Source organism: Silurus aristotelis, assembly GCF_946808225.1.
Source record: "Silurus aristotelis genome assembly, chromosome: 14".
Taxonomy (NCBI): Eukaryota; Metazoa; Chordata; class Actinopteri; order Siluriformes; family Siluridae; genus Silurus; species Silurus aristotelis.
In genome coordinates, this window is record NC_139587.1 from 28,846,366 (window position 1) to 28,872,492 (window position 26,127).

The 26,127-nt window shown below is 43.9% G+C and overlaps 2 protein-coding genes across 3 annotated transcripts in view; one reads left to right on the forward strand and one right to left on the reverse strand.

The window, feature by feature from the left end:
• Window positions 1-8,468, forward strand: part of frs2b (fibroblast growth factor receptor substrate 2b) — a 9,341-nt gene extending 873 nt beyond the window's left edge. For both annotated transcript variants that reach the window (XM_083561291.1, XM_083561292.1), the window contains exons 2-7: window positions 4,071-4,157; window positions 5,436-5,526; window positions 5,695-5,881; window positions 6,534-6,698; window positions 6,792-6,955; window positions 7,042-8,468. In XM_083561291.1, the coding sequence (XP_083417417.1) occupies window positions 5,461-5,526; window positions 5,695-5,881; window positions 6,534-6,698; window positions 6,792-6,955; window positions 7,042-7,989 (1,530 nt within the window). In that variant the 5' untranslated portion in view covers window positions 4,071-4,157; window positions 5,436-5,460 and the 3' untranslated portion in view covers window positions 7,990-8,468. The remainder of the gene's footprint in view (window positions 1-4,070; window positions 4,158-5,435; window positions 5,527-5,694; window positions 5,882-6,533; window positions 6,699-6,791; window positions 6,956-7,041) is intronic.
• Window positions 8,469-8,879: 411 nt separating this feature from the next.
• Window positions 8,880-24,124, reverse strand: nup160 (nucleoporin 160). The gene is made up of 35 exons (XM_083561279.1): window positions 23,996-24,124; window positions 22,403-22,511; window positions 22,103-22,313; window positions 21,727-21,937; window positions 21,451-21,526; window positions 21,097-21,211; window positions 20,364-20,603; window positions 20,019-20,116; window positions 19,829-19,913; window positions 19,349-19,417; window positions 19,147-19,230; window positions 18,313-18,483; window positions 17,931-18,030; window positions 17,558-17,723; window positions 17,342-17,475; window positions 16,586-16,746; window positions 16,371-16,507; window positions 16,197-16,267; window positions 15,914-16,076; window positions 15,722-15,791; window positions 15,373-15,471; window positions 15,103-15,225; window positions 14,441-14,536; window positions 14,230-14,324; window positions 13,792-13,888; window positions 13,570-13,675; window positions 12,452-12,612; window positions 11,826-11,886; window positions 11,571-11,681; window positions 11,322-11,445; window positions 10,113-10,214; window positions 9,898-10,039; window positions 9,668-9,793; window positions 9,466-9,567; window positions 8,880-9,055 (listed from the first exon to the last, which is right to left on the reverse strand). Exons 1-35 carry the CDS (start codon window positions 24,117-24,119, stop codon window positions 8,969-8,971), a joined length of 4,227 nt encoding a protein of 1,408 aa, XP_083417405.1. The 5' UTR covers window positions 24,120-24,124; the 3' UTR covers window positions 8,880-8,968.
• Window positions 24,125-26,127: the final 2,003 nt, after the last annotated feature.

Consider the following 26,127-nt stretch of genomic DNA (forward strand, 5'->3'; position numbering starts at 1 on the left):
GATTTAATCCTGGTTTATTCAGATTCATGGGTATTTTTGTGTGTGATGAGATGAGACACACACAGGAGACATGTTAGTGTGTTATAAAGTCTCTATGAAGCCTGAAGTTTTCATTACTCCTCCATATTCCTACATTAGACTTGAGATTTTTCGTCTCCAGATGCAGACGGAGCGAATGAGTGGCCTGATGGAGTGAGAGGGAGGGAGGGAGGGAGGGGTGCTTTATGAAAATATTCCAGGAATTTTTCATTCTCCGAACCCATCTGAGTGTTTAACATCACATACACACACACACACACTCACACTGAGATGCTCAGCAAGCTCGTGTTATAGTATAATTAAATGTGTACGCTTCTCCGTCACACCTCATGCCGGGATTATTACGTCACAAGTCGAGTTTGCTTTTGGTTTCCAAGGTAACCGAATTTTATTCGACATTGCTAAACAAAATAGTTTCAGGTTAGAATGATTTGTGATGTGTGTGTGTGTGTGTTCAGAAGCCGGATTCGGTGTAGATCATTTGCATATGGAGGTTTATGAACTGATAAGAAGTGGCATCTCGGAGAGTTGCAGGTTTGAATCTCAGCACCACCAGGCTACACCCTGGGGCCACTTGATTTATGGATAATAGTTTGCTTATTTATTATTTAGTGATTACTGAGTATATTGGTGTAGTGGGTGTTTACTTAGTGTAGTGGGTGTTTACTGAGTGTAGTGGGTGTTTACTGAGTGTAGTGGTGTTTACTGAGTGTAGTGGTGTTTACTGAGTGTAGTGGTGTTTACTGAGTGAACTGGTGTTTACTGAGTGAACTGGTGTTTACTGAGTGTAGTGGGTGTTTACTGAGTGTAGTGGGTGTTTACTGAGTGTAGTGGGTGTTTACTGAGTGTAGTGGGTGTTTACTGAGTGTAGTGGGTGTTTACTGAGTGTAGTGGGTGTTTACTGAGTGTAGTGGGTGTTTACTGAGTGTAGTGGGTGTTTACTGAGTGTAGTGGGTGTTTACTGAGTGTAGTGGCTGTTTGAGTGTAGTGGCTGTTTACGGAGTGTAGTGGCTGTTTACGGAGTAAATACACACGTTTTGAACATCCCAATCCACATTTAGTGCTCATTTGCTGTTATAATAACTCCACTCTTCTGGGAAGATGTTCCACTAGATTTTGTGGAGATTAATTTAGCTACATGTGTGTTAGTAAAGTCAGGTACTAATAGCTGAAGTCAGGAGGCCTGAGGTTCAGTCAGCGTTTACATTCATCCCAAAGGTTTTCAACTAATTCTGTAGCAGGAGATCTTCTACTCAAACCCATTGAAAGCAGATCTTCATGGCTGGTTTAATGCACAGGGGCATTGTCATGCTGGAACAGGTTTGGGTCTCCTATTTTAAGCGAAGGCAAAAAGTCTTTTTCTCAAAAAAACATTCTTCTGCTTCTGAAGACGTCCGATACAATTGTGTGAAGTTTTGGGGAAGAACCACATGTGGCTGGAAAAGTTGGGTGTCCTAATACTTTTTGACATATTGTTAAACAAAAACCAAAAGTTATAATTTTTTTTTACTATTATGAGTTACTGTGGGATGTTATTGTGCAGAAACACATCAATAGAGATGAAGAGAACTCAATTTCATTTCAAATATCACCCCACTTACCCACAGTGACTATCTCTCTCTCCACTCTCTCCTCTCCACTCTCTCCTCTCCACTCTCTCCTCTCCACTCTCTCCTCTCCACTCTCTCCTCTCCACTCTCTCCTCTCCACTCTCTCCTCTCCACTCTCTCCTCTCCACTCTCTCCTCTCCACTCTCTCCTCTCCACTCTCTCCTCTCCAATCTCTCTCCTCTCCAATCTCTCTCCACTCTCTCCTCTCCACTCTCTCCTCTCCACTCTCTCCTCTCCACTCTCTCCTCTCCAATCTCTCTCCTCTCCAATCTCTCTCCTCTCCAATCTCTCTCCACTCTCTCCTCTCCAATCTCTCCAATCTCTCTCCACTCTCTCCTCTCCACTCTCTCCTCTCCAATCTCTCTCCACTCTCTCTCTCCACTCTCTCCTCTCCACTCTCTCCTCTCCACTCTCTCCTCTCCAATCTCTCTCCACTCTCTCCTCTCCAATCTCTCCAATCTCTCTCCTCTCCACTCTCTCCTCTCCACTCTCTCTCCACTCTCTCCTCTCCACTCTCTCTCCACTCTCTCCTCTCCAATCTCTCTCCACTCTCTCCTCTCCAATCTCTCTCCACTCTCTCCTCTCCAATCTCTCTCCACTCTCTCCTCTCCAATCTCTCTCCACTCTCTCCTCTCCACTCTCTCTCCACTCTCTCCTCTCCAATCTCTCTCCACTCTCTCCACCCCAATCTCTCTCCACTCTCTCCACCCCACCCTCTCCCCACCCTCTCTCCACCCTCTCTCCACTCTACCCTCTCTCCTCCCCACCCTCTCCATTCTCTCCACACTCTCTCCTCTCTCCACTCTCTCCCCACCCTCTCCACTCTCTCCCCACCCTCTCCACTCTCTCTCCACCCTTTACCCCCACTCTCCCCACCCTCTCCCCACCCTCTTCACTCTCTCCCCACCCTCTTCACTCTCTCCCCACCCTCCCCACCTTCTCCACTCTCTCTCCCCACCCTCTCCCCACCCTCTCCCCACCCTCTCTCCACCCTCTCTCCACCCTCTCCCCACCCTCTCTCCACCCTCTCTCCACTCTCTTTCCACTCTACCCTCTCTCCTCCCCACCCTCTCCATTCTCTTCCCACTCTCTCCTCTCCCCACTCTCTCCCCACCCTCTCCACTCTCTCTCCACCCTTTACCCCCACTCTCCCCACCCTCTCTCCACCCTCTTCACCTTCTCCCCACCCTCTTCACTCTCTCCCCACCCTCCCCACCTTCTCCACTCTCTCTCTCCACCCTCTCCCCACTCTCTCTCAAACTTTTTCCCACTCTCTCTCCACCCTCTCCCCGCTCTCTTCCTCCACTCTCTCCCTGCTCTCTCCCTCTCCACTCTCCACCCTCTCTCTCTCCCGCTCTCTCTCCCGCTCTCTCTCCACACATTTATACAGAATCATGTAGAATCTATAAAGTAAAAATAAAGGAGTACTATTTCACAAAACATGTACAGTGTGAATACATTTAAAACATATCAGTTCTTTAAAGTCTTTACTGTGTATTGCTCTTATCCATGCTGAAGTAGTTTTATGAGTGGCTCTGTACATCTCTGTACATCTTTGCCATGATAGATCCACGATTCCAAGGTCCAAAAAGAAAACAATCGATGTGCCTGAGCTTGAGTATGTGGAGATTTTCTTTGCTGCAAGTAGTCCAGAGAATACATTTTTTTCTGAGACCAAGAAAAACCGAAAGATGAGTCATTGTTTAGAAGTAAAAGCTTAGCACAGCATGGTGTATCAATATCAGGGTCTTAGATACCGATCTTCAAAACTCGTCAACGTCAGAGCAGTCCAAAAACATGTGCTTATAGATTCTGCTGAGAAAATCCGTTAGAAAGATGAGCAAAGCTTCATTAAAAAACATTTCCTCAGTATGAGGTACATCCTGTAACCGTTTTGTAGTGAATTATTTTATTTAAATTATTTAGACCCTTTTTTCCCCCAAACAATTTCAGGATCAGCCCGTGCTGGATCCCACCGGATGCCACAGCTGCCTTCTGTATCAGTACCATACGTATCTCTGAAGCAGTCCAAAATCCGTAACTGTTTATAAGAATCTTTAAAGAACTACATGCATTGTGTTGTTAAATTCTTGTTTATGTTATTTATTTCATTATTTCAAATGTTCTGAACCTCTGTATGCGTTTTTACGTGCGTGCGGTTCGAGGTTATAAACTTTCTGAGTAAAAGAAGAAAAAAGGTGCTTGAGTGTTGCGTTATCTTCTCGCCCTTCAAGCGTCTCCTGAGTTTGATTGGAATTTGTTGAAACTGGTTCGTGCCACACCGTGTGGTTGGGTTGAGTAACACACTTGCATCACATCCTTCCACTTCCTGTACAAAAAAAAGAACAAACATTCAAGTCCAAGGTGAAGTGTCTGATGATGCGCCATGACTAACCCGTGACTCCATGATCATTCCCGCAGGTTCACTCATCATCCTCTTCCTCCTTACTGATGAAGAATGAGTGTGGCGCTGGGGAGTGAATCAGGAACCCTGATGGCTGGATCTGGGTAAGAAATTTATACACAAAAAACCCACAATGTTTACTATGTTTTTTTATTGTACACCCGTCTGAACCTATCACACCACTCAAATTTACATCTTATTTACATATTCATCATCATTCAGAACGTAGCCCCTGAGAGTATCCAGGTTACACTGTGTATATAGGGCTGCTGTTAGCGATTATTTCAGGAATCAAAAATCGATTATTCCATCGAGTAATCGGATTAAAAGTAATTTTTCTTTATTTAAGAGCAACACTAAATAAGAAAGTGAAAATAAGAAGGGTCTCTTAAAATAAACAAGTCATTGTTTTTCTTTAAAAAAAAAAAGTGAATTTTTATTGCTGAAATTACACACAAGAATATCAGTGAAAAATAAACCCATTTAGTGCATTTAATTTCCATATTACATCAAATATTAAGTGCAGTGGAGTGTCGAGCAGATTTATAGAAAACTCATCATTATTCTCACTCATGTATTTATTTATTAAATCACACAGTATCGTGATGTGGTTTTCTTCTCTCCGGAAAAGCTGTTAGAAATGTACACAAACTAAATCCGTGTTTTTATAGCCAGCTTCATAAAGGGGCTCCACTACCGGTCTTTTTGATCGCACTGTATATAAATACAAATATTAAAATCTATTTCAAATTACTTTAAAAACGGTAAACGCACTGTACAGTGTTTTCTTGCAGCAACTATGTACATAAACGAGGGACCTGTTACTTATAGGTCTCAAAAGTGTTACCTTACAAACCATTTATAATTCCTGAAAAGTCCTTTTTATTTCAGTCCATTTACTCCGAATTAAAACAAAATTTTCCATTTGGTTCTTAAAGCAAAGGAATGCGTTTCCATTAGATATATTATTCATTCTAGTTTATGGTTATAGACTGTAAAGATTAGTTTGAGAGTACATATACTTACTATAGACTAGTAAAGCTGTATTATTGACTCTTCACTACTCCCACATGCTCAGAGAGCAGAGAGAACGAGACTGATACGTGCTGAAAACCTATTTATTCCTCTGGTTTTTCTTTGCATTGTAATTGATGTTTTTAACGTCTGCACCAGCCAAATGTAGAGCTTACAGGAGTGTGATACACTCACCATTTTACTGTAAACATGTCTCATCACCTCACACACACACACTTTCACTCCAGAGTTCCAGGTTTCAGTTTATTTATAGAACATGAAGGAGAAAAGACATGACATCATCATATTACTGATATTAGAGGCAGATTGTTAATGTGTGTGTGTGTTTGTGCGTGTGTATGTGTCAGGTGTCAAATGGTTGTGTGAAGAACCATGGGAAGCTGCTGGAGCTGTCCAGATAAAGAATCCATACCTGACAATCACCAGAGCAAGTTCAAGGTGTGTGTGTGTTTTTGTAATGTGTGTAGGAGTGTGTGTGTAGGAGTGTGTGTGTGTGTGTGTGTGTGTGTGTGTGTATCAGTTCAGTCCTGCTGTTGAGGCTGTAAGTGGTGGCATTGGATAAAGATAGTAACGATGGCGTGTGTGTGCATGCGTGTGCGTGTGCAGGTGGTGAACGTTGACGATGACGGTAACGAGCTCGGGGCTGGGATCATGGAGCTGACCGAGGATGAGCTTGTTCTCCGCACACACAAATGTGATGCAGTCAGGTGGCCTTACCTGTGCCTCCGTCGCTATGGTTACGACTCAAACCTCTTCTCCTTCGAGAGTGGCCGACGCTGTCAGACCGGGCAAGGTAACACTAACACACACACACACACACACACACACACACACACACACACACACTTGAAGTAAAGAATTCTTTATTGATCAACTGACCGTGCTTAAGCCCCGCCCCTTTATCTTATAGGCCTTTATTACCCCAGGCAACACTTATTTTCTATCATCGTTAACTCCGCCTTCATTTCTCACATAGCAACAGTAACCAGGTGTGGGTGTGGCTTGGAATTATTAATTGGTGGCTTGGAACAGGTTAATGTGATAGATTTTACAAAATGGCTGCGTTCTCAATACAGCCTAAGTAGTCTGCGTAACCAAGGGCCCTTATTTCTGATTCTCATTCCCCCCTAAACCCCTCAATCCTCGGTTCAGGACTACACCGGTTTTTACACATTGTTTCCAGCAAGGCTATTAATGTCAGACTATGACCTTTGACCCCAATGCTTTCAAAAGGATGAGTCTGATTGGTGAGTAAAAGAGACTCGATGTGTGCCTCGCCGCGCTGCGCCATCACGCTGACGTCTGTTTAGTGTGTGTGTGTGTGTGTGTTTTCATTCTCTCCATCAGGTTTGTCTTATAGTTTGTGTGTAAGAGATGTCGCAGCAGCGTGCTAACAGTAGTGTGTGTGTGTGTGTGTGTGCGCGCGCGCGTGTGCTCATCCACAGGAATCTTTGCGTTTAAGTGCGCTCGAGCGGAGGAGATCTTTAACATGCTGCAGGACATCATGCACAACAACAGCATCAGCGTGGTGGAGGAACCTGTGTTTGAACCCGCGCTAACGCACGCACACACCGAGCCGGATGCTCCTCAAACTCCTCGCACTCCCACAGGTAGCACACGTGCACACACACCAAATACACTACTCAACAATCAAAATCATAGCCGGTTTTGATAGTGTGTGGGATTTTGTTTTTGTCCTGCAGGTGGCGCTCTTCCTGTTTTACCCAACGGGAGCTTGCGGTACCCGTCACTGGGTGACGCCTCATCCCACCCTTCCAGTAGGCACCCCTCTGTGGGCAGTGCCCGCCTGCCATCTGTGGGAGAAGAGTCCACTCACCCGCTGCTGATGCCTGACGACAGCATACGGGTCAGAACTCGCTACGTTTATCGTCACTATGGCAACATGACATTACTGTGTGGCTGGAGCTGAATGTTTAATGTGTTTGTGTGCAGGGCCATACGTACGTGAACACTACAGGCCTCCTGGATGATGCAGGAACAGTACACGGAGACCCACCTGTTACTCAAAGCCCCGCCCCCGAGGGGGAGGAGTCAGTGCAAGCCCCGGATCCCGGTCCCCGTGTGCAGCTGGAGCGTGAAGGCGTGAGGTTCGTGTTGGGGCCGACGCCCGTGCAGAGGCAGCTCATGGCCAGGGAGCTGCAGCAGGACGACAGCGTGTCATCCGGCTCCACCCCCAACTCTGCTAACGGGGGCGTGGTCTCTACAGAGGCAGTTCCGGAGCACTCCAACGGCCCCGTTTTCGGGCCGTCGCGCCGCAGACCCCGCCCCCCGCCTCTCAGCCCCGACGCCAACGTGAACAACTCGGCCCAGCGCCGGACAGCGCTGCTGGACTACGAGAACCTCCCCTCGCTCCCGCCGCTGAGGGAGGACCCTAAAGCAGGTGATGATGACGAGGATCAGGACGAAGCCGCCAGGACCAAGACGCAGCCCGCTAACGGTTACCACAGCGCCGACTCCGCCCACCTTTACATCAACACAGAGAATGTAACGGCATCCATGTGGCCGGACTCGGCGCCTCTGAGCGCGGGGTGGGCGGAGTCTGTGCCGCTGAGCGCCGGGAGGGTGGAGTCGGGACGTTTCAGCGTGTTTAACTTCGACCTGCGCCGTCCGTGCGAGCCACACGCGCTCAACTACATCGAGGTGGAAATGGACCCGGGCTCGGACTGCAGTACGCCCCGGACGCCGCACACGCCCGCCTCGCCGCGCCCCCCCACGCCCACCACCGCCCCATCCACAGCCACACCCACACGCAGGACCGAACTGTACGCAGTAATCGACGTGGAGCGGACGGCAGCCATGTCGAACCTGCAAAGAGCGCAGCCTCGATACGACGGTACGTCCAGGAAAACCAGACACAACAGCGTGGACCTGCCCATGTAGCCCCGCCCACTCCACTCGGCTGCCCATTCTCTTTTTTCCTTTACAACTTTATAAAGTATCCTTCAAAAGGCACTCGGAACGCTGCCGAGCGGAGCCGTGGTTTTAATCGTGCACTCGCCATCCTGCTCCTGAGCGTGACCTTCATGACCTTCAGCACACGGCTGGACTGAAGTCTGTGTCCATTCCATACAGATCAGTATTACTGATGGAGCAATTCCTCTTTCTGTTTGTCTTCTTTTGTTTTACTTTTGTATTGAAATGACACTACAGGTTGTTTATAATTTCAGTATGCAGGGACTCGACGGTACACGACAGACGCCATCTTGCTGACTACATTTAGATTCACTACAGCACAATAAAGACTTTATTTTGTTTGATTCACACCTGAGTGAGCGACTCAACGTGTTTGACCGCGAGCAGTTTTTTAAAGGTTTTTAAAATAGCAAAAAATGTTCATAATTAAACATATAAATCACAAACTTTTATTCTAACCTGAATTATTTCTTGAACCTTTAGGCCACGCCCCTTGAGTGTCTGAGTCTGTTTGTTCCTTTTGATACATAGACCGCCTTTTTCTAAACACTCCACTCTTATGCATTCAGAGCTTCAGCGCTGCAGCAAACACTTCATTCATTCATGTGGATTAATCACTGTAATGGTTCCCTGTGGTAGTACACACACTGATCATTTGGAATAGGAGATAAGAACCATGTAGTTCCTGCTCATGTGGAGTAATAAGAATAGACAGAACAGGCCACGCCCCCACGTTTCTCTCCTGGCCATTCTCACTACCTAGGAAACCTCCTTTCATTTATAAAATAACATTAAGGACAGTGACATCACCACTGCTCATCATTGTAGTGTGTGTAAAGAAAACAGCTGGCCACATCTCTGTACAAAAACATTTTAATTCCATATAAAATTTTACATAGCACTGCAGAGACAAACAGTTGTGTGTGTGTGTGTTGTGTGCAGGCGCTCAGGCTGGAACCTGCAGTCTGTGTTTGCTGCTGCGCTCCACCTGTGTGTGATACTCCGCCAGCTTCGTCCTCAGCTTCTCGTACACCTGCAACACAAAATGAGATGGTGTCATCAGGGTTTCTGCAGGTTTCACCAAGTCAAATGTAAGACTTTTTAAGAACATTAGGCTGAAATGAACTTGAAAGCTGAGTATCACTAAACTTCCACTTTAACGCTGAAAAATTAAATCTGTTTTACGTCTGTGGAGATTCGCTCCAATAACAGAAATCTGATTGGCTGTTACACGTTGGTCTCATTTGTAGCCAACATTGTAAAGTGCTGCAGGAGTGTTTAAAACGTTCTACACACGTTCTACCACTCTGTGGAAACAAGGTCACTACAGGAGCTCTCGTGTACTGCAGTGTTTAAACTGCGAGCAAACTGATGAACACAGCTATGATGATGAAGCTCAGGGTTAACTCCGCCCTCTCAGGTCTGTGTGGGCGTGGCTCTCACCTGCGTGTTGCTCGGAGTCTGACTCTCTCTCAGGTTGTGAAGCAGCTGGTCGATGGAGGTGTAGGGCAACCAGACGAGCGGTGCTGTTGCACTCAGAGGCATCTACACACACACACACACACACGATTTGCTTAAATGTGACCAAAATCCTATCAGTTGCATCATACACTCTGTGTGTGTGTGTGTGTGTATACGTACGTACCTCTATTCCAAAATACTGATGTCCCTTCCCCAGTAGAGCGTCCACGTACTCCATCACGAGCTCAGCAGCCGAGTCCAACAGGTCATAATTCAGGTAGAGACGCAACATGGATGCAGCATCAACTTCCTGTGTACACACACACACACACACACACACACACACACCAAATTGGCTTCCTGGAACATGTTAATTTAGATCATATTATAAATTCTAACGTGTCCATTATGTACCTTATACGCGTTGAGCAGCCAATCAGGAGCCGGCACACCATGTGACAGCAGCCTGTTGATGACGCAGCGATGATGCTGAGCATTCTGGGATTGATGCTTCTCCAGGTACGAGGCCAAAAGTCTCCACGCTTCATCTGTTGCACTGTGAAGCAGGACCACGAGTTCAGGGATATAAATACACTGATGCTCAGGAAGGAAAACACACACACACACACCTGGACTCTTTAGTAGTGATGAGACTGGGCAGCTGATTGGCTGATAACCAGTTCCACGCCTCGTTGTGGCTCTGATCAGATCCGTACTGCAGCTTGATGCACCTGAGACACAGAAGGTTGTGTAATAAGTGTGTTATTGCAGGAGGTGGTGAATCTGAAGGTCATGAGTTCAAATCCCAGCCACACTAAGCTGCCACTTCTGGGCCCCTGAGCGAGGCCCCTCAACCCCATAACTGCTCAGTTGTATGAATAAGATAAATGTAAGTCGCTCGGGATACAGACGTCTACCAAAAGCAGTAGATGCATATTTAATGTGAACACAGAAGTGTGTGAGTCTGGGAGTGTGAGAGTCTGGGAGTGTGTGTGTCAGTTCGGGAGTGTGTGAGTCTGGGAGTGTGTGTGTCAGTTCGGGAGTGTGTGAGTCTGGGAGTGTGTGTGTCAGTTCGGGAGTGTGTGAGTCTGGGAGTGTGTGTGTCAGTTCGGGAGTGTGTGAGTCTGGGAGTGTGTGAGTCTGGGAGTGTGTGTCAGTTCGGGAGTGTGTGAGTCTGGGAGTGTGTGTCAGTTCGGGAGTGTGTGAGTCTGGGAGTGTGTGTCAGTTCGGGAGTGTGTGAGTCTGGGAGTGTGTGTCAGTTCGGGAGTGTGTGTCAGTTCGGGAGTGTGTGTCAGTTCGGGAGTGTGTGAGTCTGGGAGTGTGTGTCAGTTCGGGAGTGTGTGAGTCTGGGAGTGTGTGAGTCTGGGAGTGTGTGAGTCTGGGAGTGTGTGTCAGTTCGGGAGTGTGTGAGTCTGGGAGTGTGTGTCAGTTCGGGAGTGTGTGAGTCTGGGAGTGTGTGTCAGTTCGGGAGTGTGTGAGTCTGGGAGTGTGTGTCAGTTCGGGAGTGTGTGAGTCTGGGAGTGTGTGTCAGTTCGGGAGAGTGTGAGTCTGGGAGTGTGTGTCAGTTCGGGAGTGTGTGAGTCTGGGAGTGTGTGTCAGTTCGGGAGTGTGTGAGTCTGGGAGTGTGTGTCAGTTCGGGAGAGTGTGAGTCTGGGAGTGTGTGTCAGTTCGGGAGTGTGTGAGTCTGGGAGTGTGTGTCAGTTCGGGAGTGTGTGAGTCTGGGAGTGTGTGTCAGTTCGGGAGAGTGTGTGAAAACACTCATTCTAATCCTATTTTATCTTTAAAATTGTTTGAGATAAATATCACACGAGTGTACTGTATTACGCTGTACTACACACTTGAAGGTGAGTCCCTCAAAGACAGGTGTGAGCTCAAGTTTGAACGTCTCGCACAGTGACACTGCCGTGTCGAACAGTCCAGCCTGCACCAACAGAGACACCATCTCCACCGCTGACGCACTGCCTGCACACAGACACCATTACTGCTTCAATTCAGCTCATTCTTCTAAGGCATGTGACATATGCATGCAGGTAAGGGTGTGGGTGTGTGTGTGTGTGTGTGTGTGTGTGTGTGTGTGTGTGTTGTACCTGCTATAGAGGCTGAGGATGGTTCCTGCTGCGCAAGTGTAAGACGACAACGTGCAAGAACATACTCCTTCTCCAGATCCTTCAGCTCCAGTATTTCAATCTGGCGACTTGCTGCATCACGTGTGCACACATACACACACATACACACACATACACACACATACGTTATAGGAGACACAATATACAGCTGTGATGGTACAGGAAGGGAGAACGATTGAAACGTTGTAATGTGCAGAGATCAGTAATGACTTTTACCTGGGGGCGGAGCCAAATCTCCATCATGGCTGCGCTTGGGGGACGCACCTGGTCTCTCACACTAACACACACAGACACACACACAGACACACACAGGGAATGCTCCAATGAAAATAAATACATCATCTTTCGGCTTCTCCCATTAGGAGTCTCCACAGTGGATCATCCGTCTCCACCCCCCCCTCCAATCCTGTCCATCGTCGTCACTCCCAACGAACATCTCAACATCTTCAGCTCTGCTACCTCCAGCTCCACCTCCTGTCTTTTACTCGATGCCACTGTCTCTAATCCATACAACATCTCAGGCCTCACCACAGTCCAATAAACTTTTCCTTTCACTCTCACAGATACTCTTCTATCACAAATCACTCCTGCTATCACTCTTCTCCACCCACTCCACATCGCTGCTCTCACTTCCTCCTTACTGATCCTATACACTGTTTAACCATCTCCACACCATCCAACCTTCTCTCTCTCACATTTTCCTTTTTCATCAATGAAAATAAATACTAATGTAATTTAAAAGCAAATGTGCAGCTGGTGTGTGTGTGTGTGTGTGTGTGTGTGTGTGTGTGTGTGTGTGTGTGTGTGAGAGAGAGAGAGAGAGAGAGAGAGAGATGACTCACAGCAGAACCGGATGAAGGCAGGATGATCCAGGCGTATTCTGGACGAATCAGACGCAGACAATTCAGAGCAGACAGGTAACAGTTCACCTGCTTCTGCAGACCCTTCAGAGTCCGAACCTCACGACCCAGACGCATCCCGTACTCAAACATCACTGTACCAGCTACAACACACACACACACACACACACACACACACACACACACACACACACACACACACACACACACACACACATTAAACAATAATATTAAATCCACACCCCTTTGATCTGGACAGCCAATCAAAACAATAAACAAAGAGTAACAGGAATAAATGGTGTCAAACACACGTTCTATTAATAATATCTATTTAAATCTATTAAAGCGGCGGTGTTTCACACTCAGGTCTTTGTCAAGGATGTGAAGTTTTCTGTCCCACACACACCTGAGCTGAAATTCAGAATTTAGTTCTAATTTAGACTCAGGAACCAGACTAAAAAAAGTGGTGTGAATGTGTCCAGAAAGCTCCTTTAATTCAGTAAGAAACCATCCTGAGATCTGTCTCTCTCTTTCCAGCTCTCTCCGTCCGTCTGTGTGTCTCTCTCTCGCTCTCTCCGTCTGTGTCTCTCTCACTCAAAACTGAATGATGGTAAATTTTATTTCGCTGGTTTGTTAGCATCATGTACAGGGTTTCTGCAGGTTTTACAAAGTCAAATTTAAGACTTCATGACTTAAGAACAGAATGAAATGTAAACCGATATCACCAAATCGAAAGCAATCAAAATACAGCTAGTTAGCTACTGGCCTTAACCAAGCCCTAAATTCATTTACAGAAAGCTGATTGGCTGTTACATGTTGGTCTCATTTGTAGTTGTAATACAGTGAATTAAATTTGGACTTGAAAAAGAAGTACAACACCGCGGAAACTAAAAAACAAAACATTGCAGCAGGAGCATCAGAGACGGTGTTACATAAACATCGCAAAATTAAGACCTGCTTAAAACAATTTAGTGTAAAAACATTGCATTTTTTAAAACCCTGATATGGCAGGGGACCAACACCCTCTGCTGGACACAATCTGTAGTGCAGTAAAGAACAGGTAGGGGTGTGTGGGTGTGTGTGTGTGTGTGTGTGTATACCTTTCCTGTAGTTATGGCGATTGATGTGGAAGGCGTAGAGAAGTTCGTAATAATTATGGGTCATCAGGTCAACAGCACGGGCACGAGACTCGATAATCCCCACCACCTACATACACACCACAAATCTACAAGTCAAATTATCTGTTGCTATTAAACCAAACAGGTAGTCAAGTTTACACTTCTGTGTAAAAGATGTGTGTGTGTGTGTGTCTACGCGCTGACCTCCTCATGTAGGTTGATGTAAGGGAACTGGATGAGATCGTGTAGCTGAGCGCGTTCACACAGGACCACCACCAGCTGCCGGAGACAGTCTAACTGCCTACACACACACACACACACACACACACACACACACACACACACACACACACACACACACACACACACACACACACACACACACACACACACACACACACACACACACACACACACACACACACACACACACACACACACACACACACACACACACTTCTTACAACTCACACTTTGTCAGTATTATTTTAAAAACACAAAAAAACCACATTATACTTTTAAATATTTTTCAGACTCTTAAAATGATGTAACAATTAAAAAACATATATAATCACATGACCATGAAGTTCATAATGTGGTTTAAAGAATCCTTATTACAGCAGCGTGTGTGTGTGTACGTACCTGCTGGGATCAGGGTTTTGGGTCAGAGCTTCATACGCCTCCCTGTTGTGTCCGAGATCCAGATGGTGTTTAAAAATACGTGTCCACAGCGCGGCCTGTGTGTGTGTGTGTGTGTGTGTGTGTGTGTGTGTGTGAGAGAGAGATAAAAAACATGGATATGAAATTTAGAAATGATGCATGGTTTGTAAACATGTGAGGAGTGTTTGTGCACCTGACTGCGATGATCATTCACAGCCTCGGATACAGCCAGCGTGGCTAACTGAACCACAAGATCTGGCAACCCGATGTCCTCCAAGAGTCTTAAAACCTAGAATACACACACACACACGTACGTTAGGGGTGTAACAGTTCACGTATTCGTACCAAACAGTTTCAGTACAGGGCTTTCGTTTCAGTGCACACGTGTACCGAATACAATCTTTTTTTACGTGTGGAACACAATACATTTCTGAGGGAACTCTGATTGTAACTGAGTGTTGGACTGCAAGTTTCTCCAGTCTGCACCTCGCACTTTAAGCGCAGTGTCACTGTTTTATTATTATTGTTAAAATGAATAACATGCACAACACTGGCAGGGGTATAAAAAAAAGAAGAGTTAGTGCAGTGCAGTCACTCCGTACTGCAAATACCATTTTTACTAAAATTATTTATGTATTTGTTCTATAAAGTATTATTTTATATATTATTTAACCAAGCAGCCGATTATCTAAAATAGTTTTAAAAATGTAAACTGTTGCTGATCATAAATGTTAATAATAATAATAATAAACTGCGATAAAAAAAAAAAGAGCGACAAGCAATTGAGTGCTGCACCCCGGTGTTTATACAATGCAGATCCTGTGTGTGTGTGTGTGTGTGTGTGTGTGTGTGTACCTTGTTGTAGTAGAGTAATCGAGGTGCTGTAGTTCCTGCCTCATCCTCCTCCGTTCCTGTCAATCTCATCAGAAACTCCTCCCTCTCCACCTCCGGTGCTGCCTCCTGGAAACACTGCAGCGCCTACAATAGGATAAAAAAAAAAACATGGAAGCTGCAAATCACAAAAGAAATAAAACTCCACCTCCTGGGGTATATGGTTCAGATTATTTCTCCTGTTGTTGATGACTATGATGAGAAGGAGAAGACGACGACTGATTTATGGTTTACCTTCTGTCCTTCTCCACAGGCCAGGTACGCTTGACCCAGGACAAACCGACACGACCCTACGTTAGCCTGGCACCATGGGCCAATCAGACGTACGTACTCCTGCAAACACACACACACACACACACACACACACACACACACACACAATAAACACTAGACAGGATATAATCCTCGACAGTATAATCATGATGAGAGACAATAACGGCTGCCTGTGAACACGCAGGTCCTTCTCACACACCTGAATATCTACAGCTACAAATACAAGCACACACACGAGTAAATACACACTAAAGAAAAGAGCAGAATCTCTCTCTCTCTCTCACACACACACACACACACAGTAACTCACCTGGAGTTGTGTATATTGGCAGTTTCCCATCATGCACTCCGGGAAGAGGAAGTTGGGGTTACTGGGCCACCTGTTCATGGTGATGTAAGGTCTCCAACAGAGAGAGAGAGAGAGAGTGTGTGTGTGTGTGTGTGTGTGTGTGTGTGTGTGTGTGTGTGTGTGTGTGTGTGTGAGAGAGAGTGTAAAGGATACAGTAACTGAGTCAGAAGATGCACTACACTGGAGATGAGCTGGTTCCAGTGCAGGCTGCTTATGTGACTCTCTGGCACCTCCCTCTGGCCAAACAGCTGGAGTACAATGACCTTATGAGCTACATTCTGATAGAACAGTTCCACAACCGTCTGAGGATTTAACACTTCAACACAAAAAGCACACACATCAAAAGGAGTTAATGAATATTAATAGATCATAAATGTATAAGTTTTATGTACCCTGTTCCCTTCAGCTCTGATCGCCCCTGAGATCTGATTAATACCTGATCTGTTTGCGCTAACGGCTGTGGAATCAGACAACTTCAACACGGACAGGTGCTGCAGGTTAGCGTCTCTGAAACACAGTGTATATGTGCAGAGTGGTTAATAATCACAGCTCAGGTTATAACTGTTTGTATACATGTGTGTACACTGTATATATGTGTGCGTGCACGTACAGTGTGTCGAGTGGTACAGGTGAAGCGAGGGTCTGACTGAGCTGCTTGAGCAGGTGATATGAGCAGAGCAGGTGTGAACAGCGTGGGATCAAATCCTGCTGCAGCTGCAGACACTGAGAGCTGCTTTGCAGGAGCCCCTATCACACACACACACACACAGGTTATATTTATGTCTGTTCCTGTGTTCATCTACACACATGGTTGTGTTGAACCACCTTGTCTCCAAGGTGCAGGTACAGGTGCTGCAGGATGAGCAGGTCCCTGCAGATCAGCGCTCGAGTCATGGTCATGTGACACATTGCCTGACACACAACACTCACAGCCATGCTGCTGCTGTACAGCTGAGACAGACTGAGACGTACGCTCAGAGAGCGGCCTGCAACACACACACAATAGATCAGATGATTTCCAACAGTTCGACCTTTATGGCGTAAGAGTGCTCATTATAAAATAAAAAAATAAAAAAAAAGCAACACACAGTTAAACTTCATGCAAATGAGAAGGAAAGTGCCAAAGTGGCAATAAAACCAGACAGAGACAGAGCAACTGTTCCTTTGCATCAAACATCAACTAAAACAAACCTATTTCTGTTCTTCTAAACCGTTTTAAACTAGAGGTCGAATGATTCTTTGCTGGAACTTAAAACCCCAACAGTTTTTCCAGGTTGCTGTCATTACACAGTGCGAGAGCGGCCTCTAGAGGTGAATTTCTGACACCACGTTTGATTAAGTGTTATTTTTAATTAATTTGTATTGCTGCTTTTTGTATCAGTTCGAATGCACGCCTTTTATTTTCTTAAATATTTATTAATATATTCTATAATTTCATTTTGCAGTTTCATGATTCAGGATTTTTTTTGCAATAAAAGCAAAATCCATCAAATATACAGCAAAATGTATTTCCCATACGAGAGAAACAGTCTGATTTACTGCTGATACTCTGTGTGTGTGTGAGAGAGAGAAAGATCTCACCTGTGCCTGACAGCCCTGTGTCAGGTGTGTCTAACTCCGCCTCCAGGTCGAGCTCTCGGAGCAGAGCGTTCATCGCTGCCAGAGGATTACGCACATCCTGCAGCTTGTTGGTGATATCGGCAATCAAATTATCACTAAATATCACAAAACACACACACTCAGCAAAAACAATACAGGTCAACTTGTATATGTGTATGTGTGTGTGTGTGTACTGACGTGTCATTAGTAAGCAGGTTGTCCAGCACTTGTTCTGCTGCTCTCTCTGGAGACATCAACATCTCCACCGCTCTGTCCATCACACACACCATGTCCCCCTGCAAACACTCACTCACTAAACGCAAACACTGCACCAGCTGCAGGACATCTCCACCCAGCTCCGGTTCTGTCTCACACACACACACACACACACACACACACACACACACACACACACACACACACACACACACACACACACACACACACACACACACACACACACACACACACACACACACACACACTCATCATCTTTACCTGTGATGAGATTTGCCCCCCCTCCAACACATCTATCTGTAATAAAAGTAGAACAGTGAGTGGGAGTGGTTACCATCAGCTACAGGAGTTTCCTCCTCGGAGAACAGGTACTCATCAGAGCACAGGTACAGGTGATCCACAGCGAAGCAGGGCAGCAGAAACGACACCAAGCCCTGATGAAACATTAATGATGAACACACTGCACTGACCTTCTGACTCCATTTATCACAACAGCATCAGTGTAACTTATTCACCAGCTCATATGACTCAAACAGGGCGTGGCCTAATTTGTTGGATTTCTTCTTCTTCTTATGCACTACACAGCTCAATATAATCCTGTACAAATATTATGATTCCTATCGCTATGGAAACAGACTGGAAAGGACTTTAATGGTAAGTATGGAGGTAAATATTTAAGGGCGCTCACATCACCCCATGAGAAGTGGATCTGGTACCTTCTTAAGGAGGCAGACCATAGCGGTGGCCGGGTCCACATGCAGGGCGAGGGGGGTGGACAGAGCCTCCTGGTACTGCAGACAGCAGGCGTAGAACTTGGACCAGAACTCCACCTGCAGCATCCGATAATCCTCCTGAGAGAACTCGAATTCTGTCACACTACTCTGGAGCTAAACACACACACACACACACACACACACACACGAGTAAGAAGTGACCAAAAATACTATCTCAATATGAGTAATTTTATTTCATGGTAATTATGTGTTTTATAGTCAAGTTATTAAAATCAGTATTTATTCTGAAAAACTGACAGATATATTTTGCTGGAGGTTGATGCTCTCTTGATAAGGAGCATCTTTTGGTTTACACCGTATTCTTTTGTGTTTCATTTGGAGGTGATGAAACAAATTGCTTGTGCTACTGCTGCTAGTGAGGCTAGTGAGCACCTTCAGATATCTCAGTGTGGAGGAGCAACTTTCAGCACGTGTTCACTAATGAAAGTGTGGATTCTACTTTCCACTACTTTCATGTTAGGACACGTTTTTCTGCTCGGTCAGATTTTGTAAACCCAAACCACGTCCACACTACAGATGTTGCACCTTTAATAAAGATCCTCCTCCAGCTCAGGATCTATTTGTGGTTTCTCCTCATCGGTTTGTTTTTCTTTCTCCGTTATTCTAACAAACTCACAGCATTTCTCTCAGTCTCACTCACAGCATCTTGCTCAGGTTCATGCACGCTGCATGTACGTCCACTTATTTACACGTGTGTGTGTGTGTGTGTGTGTGTGTGTGTGTGTGTGTGTGTGTGTGTGTGAGAGAGAGAGAAACCTCATTTTCTACAGCCAGAGTCACTTCTTTCTTCAGTGTCTCCCACGTTAAATCAAGAAATCGCTCCGTGCCACGTTTATAAATCTGCAACAAACAGAGAGAGAGAGAGAGAGAAAGAGAGAGAGAGAGAGATTAAAGAAAGATGAATCAGAATTAAAGTGTGTGTGTGTGTGTGTGTGTGTGTGTGTGTGTGACTGTTTACCTGTAGAGCCTTTACAATGGCAGCAGCAGTAAAGCGCAGAGGGGAAAAAAGAACATCTAAGTAGGTCTCCTGAAGAGAGAGAGAGGGAAAAAAAGATTAATATATTTTTCAGTTGTTTATTTGTACACATAAAACTTCTACTACTAAAAGGTTTGATCAGACTTTTACACCTCGCTGTTAAACACTTTCTAATTACTGCTAAAGATCCTTGCAAATTTATTCTATTAAATCTTTTTGCTAGACCTTTTTGACTGAATCATTAATAAAACTACTGTACTGATGAAATAGATCTGATATTAATGAGAAAATTCTCCGGTCTCCATCATGGACAGTGAACACACACAATCAGGCATCTTATAAAGGCAATCGTTCACTAATGAGAGACGGAGGAAAGGGAAAGTCTACATTAAACCCGGATAATGTTATTATTAGGACACGTCTTCTATCTCACACACGCACAAAACCAGGACCAAGTCTTACTCTGGGGTCCTGCTCAGGCCCAATGTTCACTTCCTCTTCTGGTGCAGGCTGCACAAACACCTGGTTCCACATGCCTGCGGCGTTACTGCAAACACACACACACACACACACACACACACACACACACACACCAGAGGTTTAAACTAATAAACTAATGTCAGAGTGTTAGTGGAGCGAGTGTGATACTTACTGCTCAAAGTTGATGTACTTCACCACAGTCTGATTATCATCATCCAACCACAGAGCCCAAATATCAGTGGAGGTTAGAACAAAGTCCACCAGAGTCTCCTGTTCACCACACACACACACACACGGTACCCAAATAAAGCTGGGTTAAATATAAGTAAAAAGTTGAAAAACCTTTAGCAGAGAAGAAACGAAAAGGAAGACCAACATCAAACTCTATACAAAGTCATCATGGTGGGTGTGGTCTAATATTCTAATAAGTATTCTTGATTGATAGCTCTCTGACTAACCCTGGACCACTCAAGCATAATTAAACAGTGAGAATGTGTGTGTGTGTGTGTGTGTGTACCTGTGTGCTGTAGATGGTGGAGATGAGCTCCAGGCTGTAGCGTGTGCTGTTACTGGAGCCGAGCTGCAGGACACAGAACTGTCCACTGTTTGGAGAGGCGATGTAAACACACACACACACACCCGCAGAACCCGACACACACACACGCAGGCGGTGAGAGACGCCCAAGCTGTTCTTCAGCTCAGCCCGACCCGCAGGGACGTAATCCAACACATCCGCCACCAACACACACTGCTGCTCCTGGGGACATGACACACACACACACACACACACACACACACACACACACACACACACACACACACACACACACACACACACACACACACACACACACACACACACACACACACACACACACACACACACACACACACACACACACACTTTTTTAAGCAATACCTGACTGATTATTCTATCTGCCAATCACAGGACTGAAGGAGTGGAGCCAGAATGATGTCAGTGTGATTAAGGTTTCAAAATTCCAGAAATATTTAAGATTGGAAATTTTCCATGGGAATTAATAGGAAGTAACGGGAATAAACTGGGAATTTACACATTTTCAGGTTAGCCTATAACATGGATCAATGGAACAATCACATGCACACAGCACACTTAATGCAGGGTTACACATACAATTTAAATCTTACACTATTGTTGACACTGAGATTACCCACAATGCACAGCAACTGTGGGTTAGGTTTAATCTTGAGAAGTAGACGTGGTCACACACCTTATAAGACCAGACGCGCAGTTTATGATCCTGACACAGAGCGAAGATGAAGGTGTCATCCTCCATTGGCCACACAGCTAAACTCACCGCTAGGTCACATGGGCTCTGGTCACCTCTAACACACACACACACAATTAGATCAGATCATTTCCAGCAACACTCACCTTTACTTCATGCATTCACTTATTTATTTTGGCTTTACAAATAAACCAAGATTATTTCCCCACACACACACACACACACACACACACACACACACACACACACACACACACACACACACACACACACACACACACACACACACACACACACACGTCCAGTGAGGAAGAGTAGAAAGCCTTCGTCACTCACCTGATGGCAGTGGGGACCCAGCCGGCTAACCTCTGCATCACTGAACTCTGCTTTAACTCCATCACTGATAGCGAACCTAAACGTTCACACACAGACACACACACACACACACACACACACACACACACACACACACACACACACACACACACACACACACACTTTTTTAAAGCATTTTTAAAGATTGTTCAATATATCATTAATAAGCATAATCCTATTTTGTATAACACTGTTTAATTATATATTACAGTAATTATTTTGTTATTGAAGTGTTACCCTGCTGATCATGGGGGGGTAATGTAACTATGGTGATGCCCCCAGCAGGAGTGGCCAAAGCAAAATGGGCGTGGCCATGCATGCTGAGCCAGGTGGAAGACGTGATGGGGTTCTGGGTCAACGGCAGGGTGAAGGAGTGAATGGCTTCCTGAACACACACCTTCCCCACATCCGTGAACACACTCTGCATCTGCAACTCAACCACCAGCTCCTATACACACACACACACACACACACACACACACACACACAATATTACATTAGTCACTATATAGTCACCTCTTTCCCCATGATAATTTTAACCTTTCAAGGAAGACAGAATGCAAGGGTGTGTGTGTGTGTGTGTGTGTGTGTGTGTGGGGGGGGTGACACTCACGCTGCGATACATGCGTGTAGGATGGGGCAGCACCATCCTGTGCACTGATTGGTTGCTGACTATGAGGACAACGACATTGTTCAGGGTCTCATGGATGTGAACGCCTCCAGGAAGCACGCTGCAGTTCAGGATCTTCAGACGGAGAGAGTTGTTCAACAGGTTCACATCCAGAGACTGTTCCACCAGCTGAACAATGTCTCCTGACGTGGACCTAAACACACACACGGAGCACTGTTGAGTTCTGGTTTCTGATTGGTCAGAGGGTTAATTAAAAGAACGGCTCAAAAAAAAAAAACTCACCAGTGGATGAATCGGTTGCTGGTGAGAGACAGAAGTTTTCCGCTCTCCTCATAAGAGAAAGCCCCTGCGCTGTCTGCAAACCTCCCACCACCAGGGGGCGCACTGACACCTGCACACACATTAAAACTTGGAATCAAAGTCGACAACCAAGAGATACCCTGATGAAAATACACAAACAAAAACTCCTTCCAGAACAAGGCTGTATGAGCACATTTCCAGAAAGATGAAGAATTTTAAAAGATACATCCTTAACCGTATTGGTACACTTTTATCCATAAAATGTTATTAAAGGGGGGAGTGGTAGCTCCAGCGGTTAAGGCGCTGGGTTGCCGATCGGAAGGTCTGGGGTTCGAGCCCCGGTATCGCCAAGCTGCCACTCTTGGGCCCTTGAGCAAGGCCCTTAACCCTCTATGCTCCGGGGGCCCCTTACGAGGGAAATATCAAGGTCCGTGACGTCGGAGTGACGTGGGGCCGCATTCCCGTGGGCTCACCACCTGCAGGAGGGACCGTAAGGGACGGTGCTGTGAGGATTGCAACCCGAATTACGGATAAGCGGGAGAAAATGAATGAATGAATGAATGTTATTAAAGCAGCCATTCCAATAAAACAGTGTATGGGAAAGAAATGATCTCATTCTGGAATAAAGTCTGTTAAAACCAGGAGTGGATAAACAAATAATCCTTTAGTCTTAAAAGGCTGAAGTGTGGAGAGAGTGCTGAGATCTAACTGAGTCTGCAACATGATCCCATCAGGAATGGTGTCCTACACAACAGCCAGCTCAGTGGAGTGAGTTATTTTATAGCTCAGAGTAAGAGATAAGGTGGTGATGGAGTGTATCATTCCCCTGACTCTGGATGTATTCACACACACACCTGTAGTTAGAATTGCAGCTGTATTGAGTGAATCGGATTATTTGACTCGGCTCAGCATAAAGAATCGACTCACGTGTTTCTTTTTTCCCCTAAAGCAGAAAATTCACAATATTCCCACAAAACACAAGAGAATGTCTCTAATCATAATAAAGCGTCCTGATCACCTTACAAATCACCTCACACTGAACCAGAAACGTCACTGAATACACACAAAACAAATCTTACACGTGAGTCGACTCTCAGAGTTGAGCCGAACTAGAAAGTTGGCTCGTTCACGGCACATCACTAACACGTTTGCAGAAAGCGGGGTTTTTTTTTTTAAACACTTTATCATGTCTAAAAACATCTCATGTGATTATAAGTGTATATTTAGTGATGTACAGCTGCATGTTCGTGTCAGTGCTGTATAAAGAATAAAGACAGAGGGGTGCCGATATTCTGTGCAGCTCAGCAGATATTTTTATTTATATTTAATATTATATGTATTTATATATATTCAGACTTATAATATAATAATAATATTTGTTAATTGAGTTGAACAGAATTGAAGAGTTGATAAAGAGTTAAATGTAATACTTTAAGCGCATGCCTAATATTAGCCTCAGCACAGCGCACGCGCCGGTCAACTCGCGCGCTCTTTTTGTTTTTGTGTAAACTACACACTTTAATTATCCGTTTTAAAAAAGAGAGTAATAAATCATGAGGGACGCTTTTGTTTTACCCAGATTAATGCTGAGGTCCCGAAACCGGGACACTGTTTCCCTCTCAAACCCGCAGATCTCTATAAAGCTCCTCTCCAAGGCAGCCGCCATTTTCCGCGCGTCTGAACACCGGATGTGACGCATTCGCACAAGCCGAGTGAAAAAAAGTACACGACCGTGTTGTGCTCTCTGTCGCCTCCTATAGTACAGTCTCGCAACTGCACCCATTTATTTATCTTCTACTTCTACTTCATTTTCTTCTTTTTCTTTTCTTCTTCTTCTTTTTCTTCTTCTTCATTTTCTTCTTCTTCTTTTTCTTCTTCTTCTTCATTTTCTTCTTTTTCTTCTTTTTCTTCTTCTTCATTTTCTTCATTTTCTTCTTTTTCTTTTCTTCTTCTTCTTTTTCTTCTTCTTCATTTTCTTCTTCTTCTTTTTCTTCTTCTTCTTCATTTTCTTCTTTTTCTTCTTTTTCTTCTTCTTCATTTTCTTCATTTTCTTCTTTTTCTTTTCTTCTTCTTCTTTTTCTTCTTCTTCATTTTCTTCTTTTTCTTTTTCTTCTTCTTCATTTTCTTCTTTTTCTTCTTTTTCTTCTTCTTAATTTTCTTCTTTTTCTTCTTCTTCTTTTTCTTTTCTGCTTCTTCTTTTTCTTCTTCTTCATTTTCTTCTTTTTCTTCTTCTTCATTTTCTTCTTTTTCTTCTTCTTAATTTTCTTCTTTTTCTTCTTCTTCTTTTTCTTTTCTGCTTCTTCTTTTTCTTTTCTGCTTCTTCTTTTTCTTCTTCTACTTTTTCTTCTTCTTCTTCTTCATTTTCTTCTTTTTCTTCTTCTTCTTTTTCTTTTCTGCTTCTTCTTTTTCTTCTTTTTCTTTTCTTCTTCTTCTTTTTCTTCTTCTTCATTTTCTTCTTCTTCTTTTTCTTCTTCTTCTTCTTCATTTTCTTCTTTTTCTTCTTTTTCTTCTTCTTCATTTTCTTTTTCTTCTTCTTCATTTTCTTCTTTTTCTTCTTTTTCTTCTTCTTAATTTTCTTCTTTTTCTTCTTCTTCTTTTTCTTTTCTGCTTCTTCTTTTTCTTCTTCTTCATTTTCTTCTTCTTCTTTTTCTTCTTCTTCTTCATTTTCTTCTTTTTCTTCTTTTTCTTCTTCTTCATTTTCTTCTTTTTCTTCTTTTTCTTTTCTTCTTCTTCTTTTTCTTCTTCTTCATTTTCTTATTTTTCTTTTTCTTCTTCTTCATTTTCTTCTTTTTCTTCTTTTTCTTCTTCTTAATTTTCTTCTTTTTCTTCTTCTTCTTTTTCTTTTCTGCTTCTTCTTTTTCTTCTTCTTCATTTTCTTCTTTTTCTTCTTCTTCATTTTCTTCTTTTTCTTCTTCTTAATTTTCTTCTTTTTCTTCTTCTTCTTTTTCTTTTCTGCTTCTTCTTTTTCTTTTCTGCTTCTTCTTTTTCTTCTTCTACTTTTTCTTCTTCTTCTTCTTCATTTTCTTCTTTTTCTTCTTCTTCTTTTTCTTTTCTGCTTCTTCTTTTTCTTCTTTTTCTTTTCTTCTTCTTCTTTTTCTTCTTCTTCATTTTCTTCTTCTTCTTTTTCTTCTTCTTCTTCTTCATTTTCTTCTTTTTCTTCTTTTTCTTCTTCTTCATTTTCTTTTTCTTCTTCTTCATTTTCTTCTTTTTCTTCTTTTTCTTCTTCTTAATTTTCTTCTTTTTCTTCTTCTTCTTTTTCTTTTCTGCTTCTTCTTTTTCTTCTTCTTCATTTTCTTCTTCTTCTTTTTCTTCTTCTTCTTCATTTTCTTCTTTTTCTTCTTTTTCTTCTTCTTCATTTTCTTCTTTTTCTTCTTTTTCTTTTCTTCTTCTTCTTTTTCTTCTTCTTCATTTTCTTATTTTTCTTTTTCTTCTTCTTCATTTTCTTCTTTTTCTTCTTTTTCTTCTTCTTAATTTTCTTCTTTTTCTTCTTCTTCTTTTTCTTTTCTGCTTCTTCTTTTTCTTCTTCTTCATTTTCTTCTTTTTCTTCTTCTTCATTTTCTTCTTTTTCTTCTTCTTAATTTTCTTCTTTTTCTTCTTCTTCTTTTTCTTTTCTGCTTCTTCTTTTTCTTTTCTGCTTCTTCTTTTTCTTCTTCTACTTTTTCTTCTTCTTCTTCTTCATTTTCTTCTTTTTCTTCTTCTTCTTTTTA

Excerpts from the sequence above, each read along its gene's own strand:
- nup160 (XM_083561279.1), bottom strand. The coding sequence starts at position 24,119 with ATGCGTCACATCCGGTGTTCAGACGCGCGGAAAATGGCGGCTGCCTTG. Across the intron at positions 10,040-10,112 it reads ATCACTACTAAAGAGTCCAG|TGCAACAGATGAAGCGTGGA; the intron begins GTGTGTGTGTGT and ends CCTGCTTCACAG. Across the intron at positions 9,794-9,897 it reads GGCTGCTCAACGCGTATAAG|GAAGTTGATGCTGCATCCAT; the intron begins GTACATAATGGA and ends GTGTGTACACAG.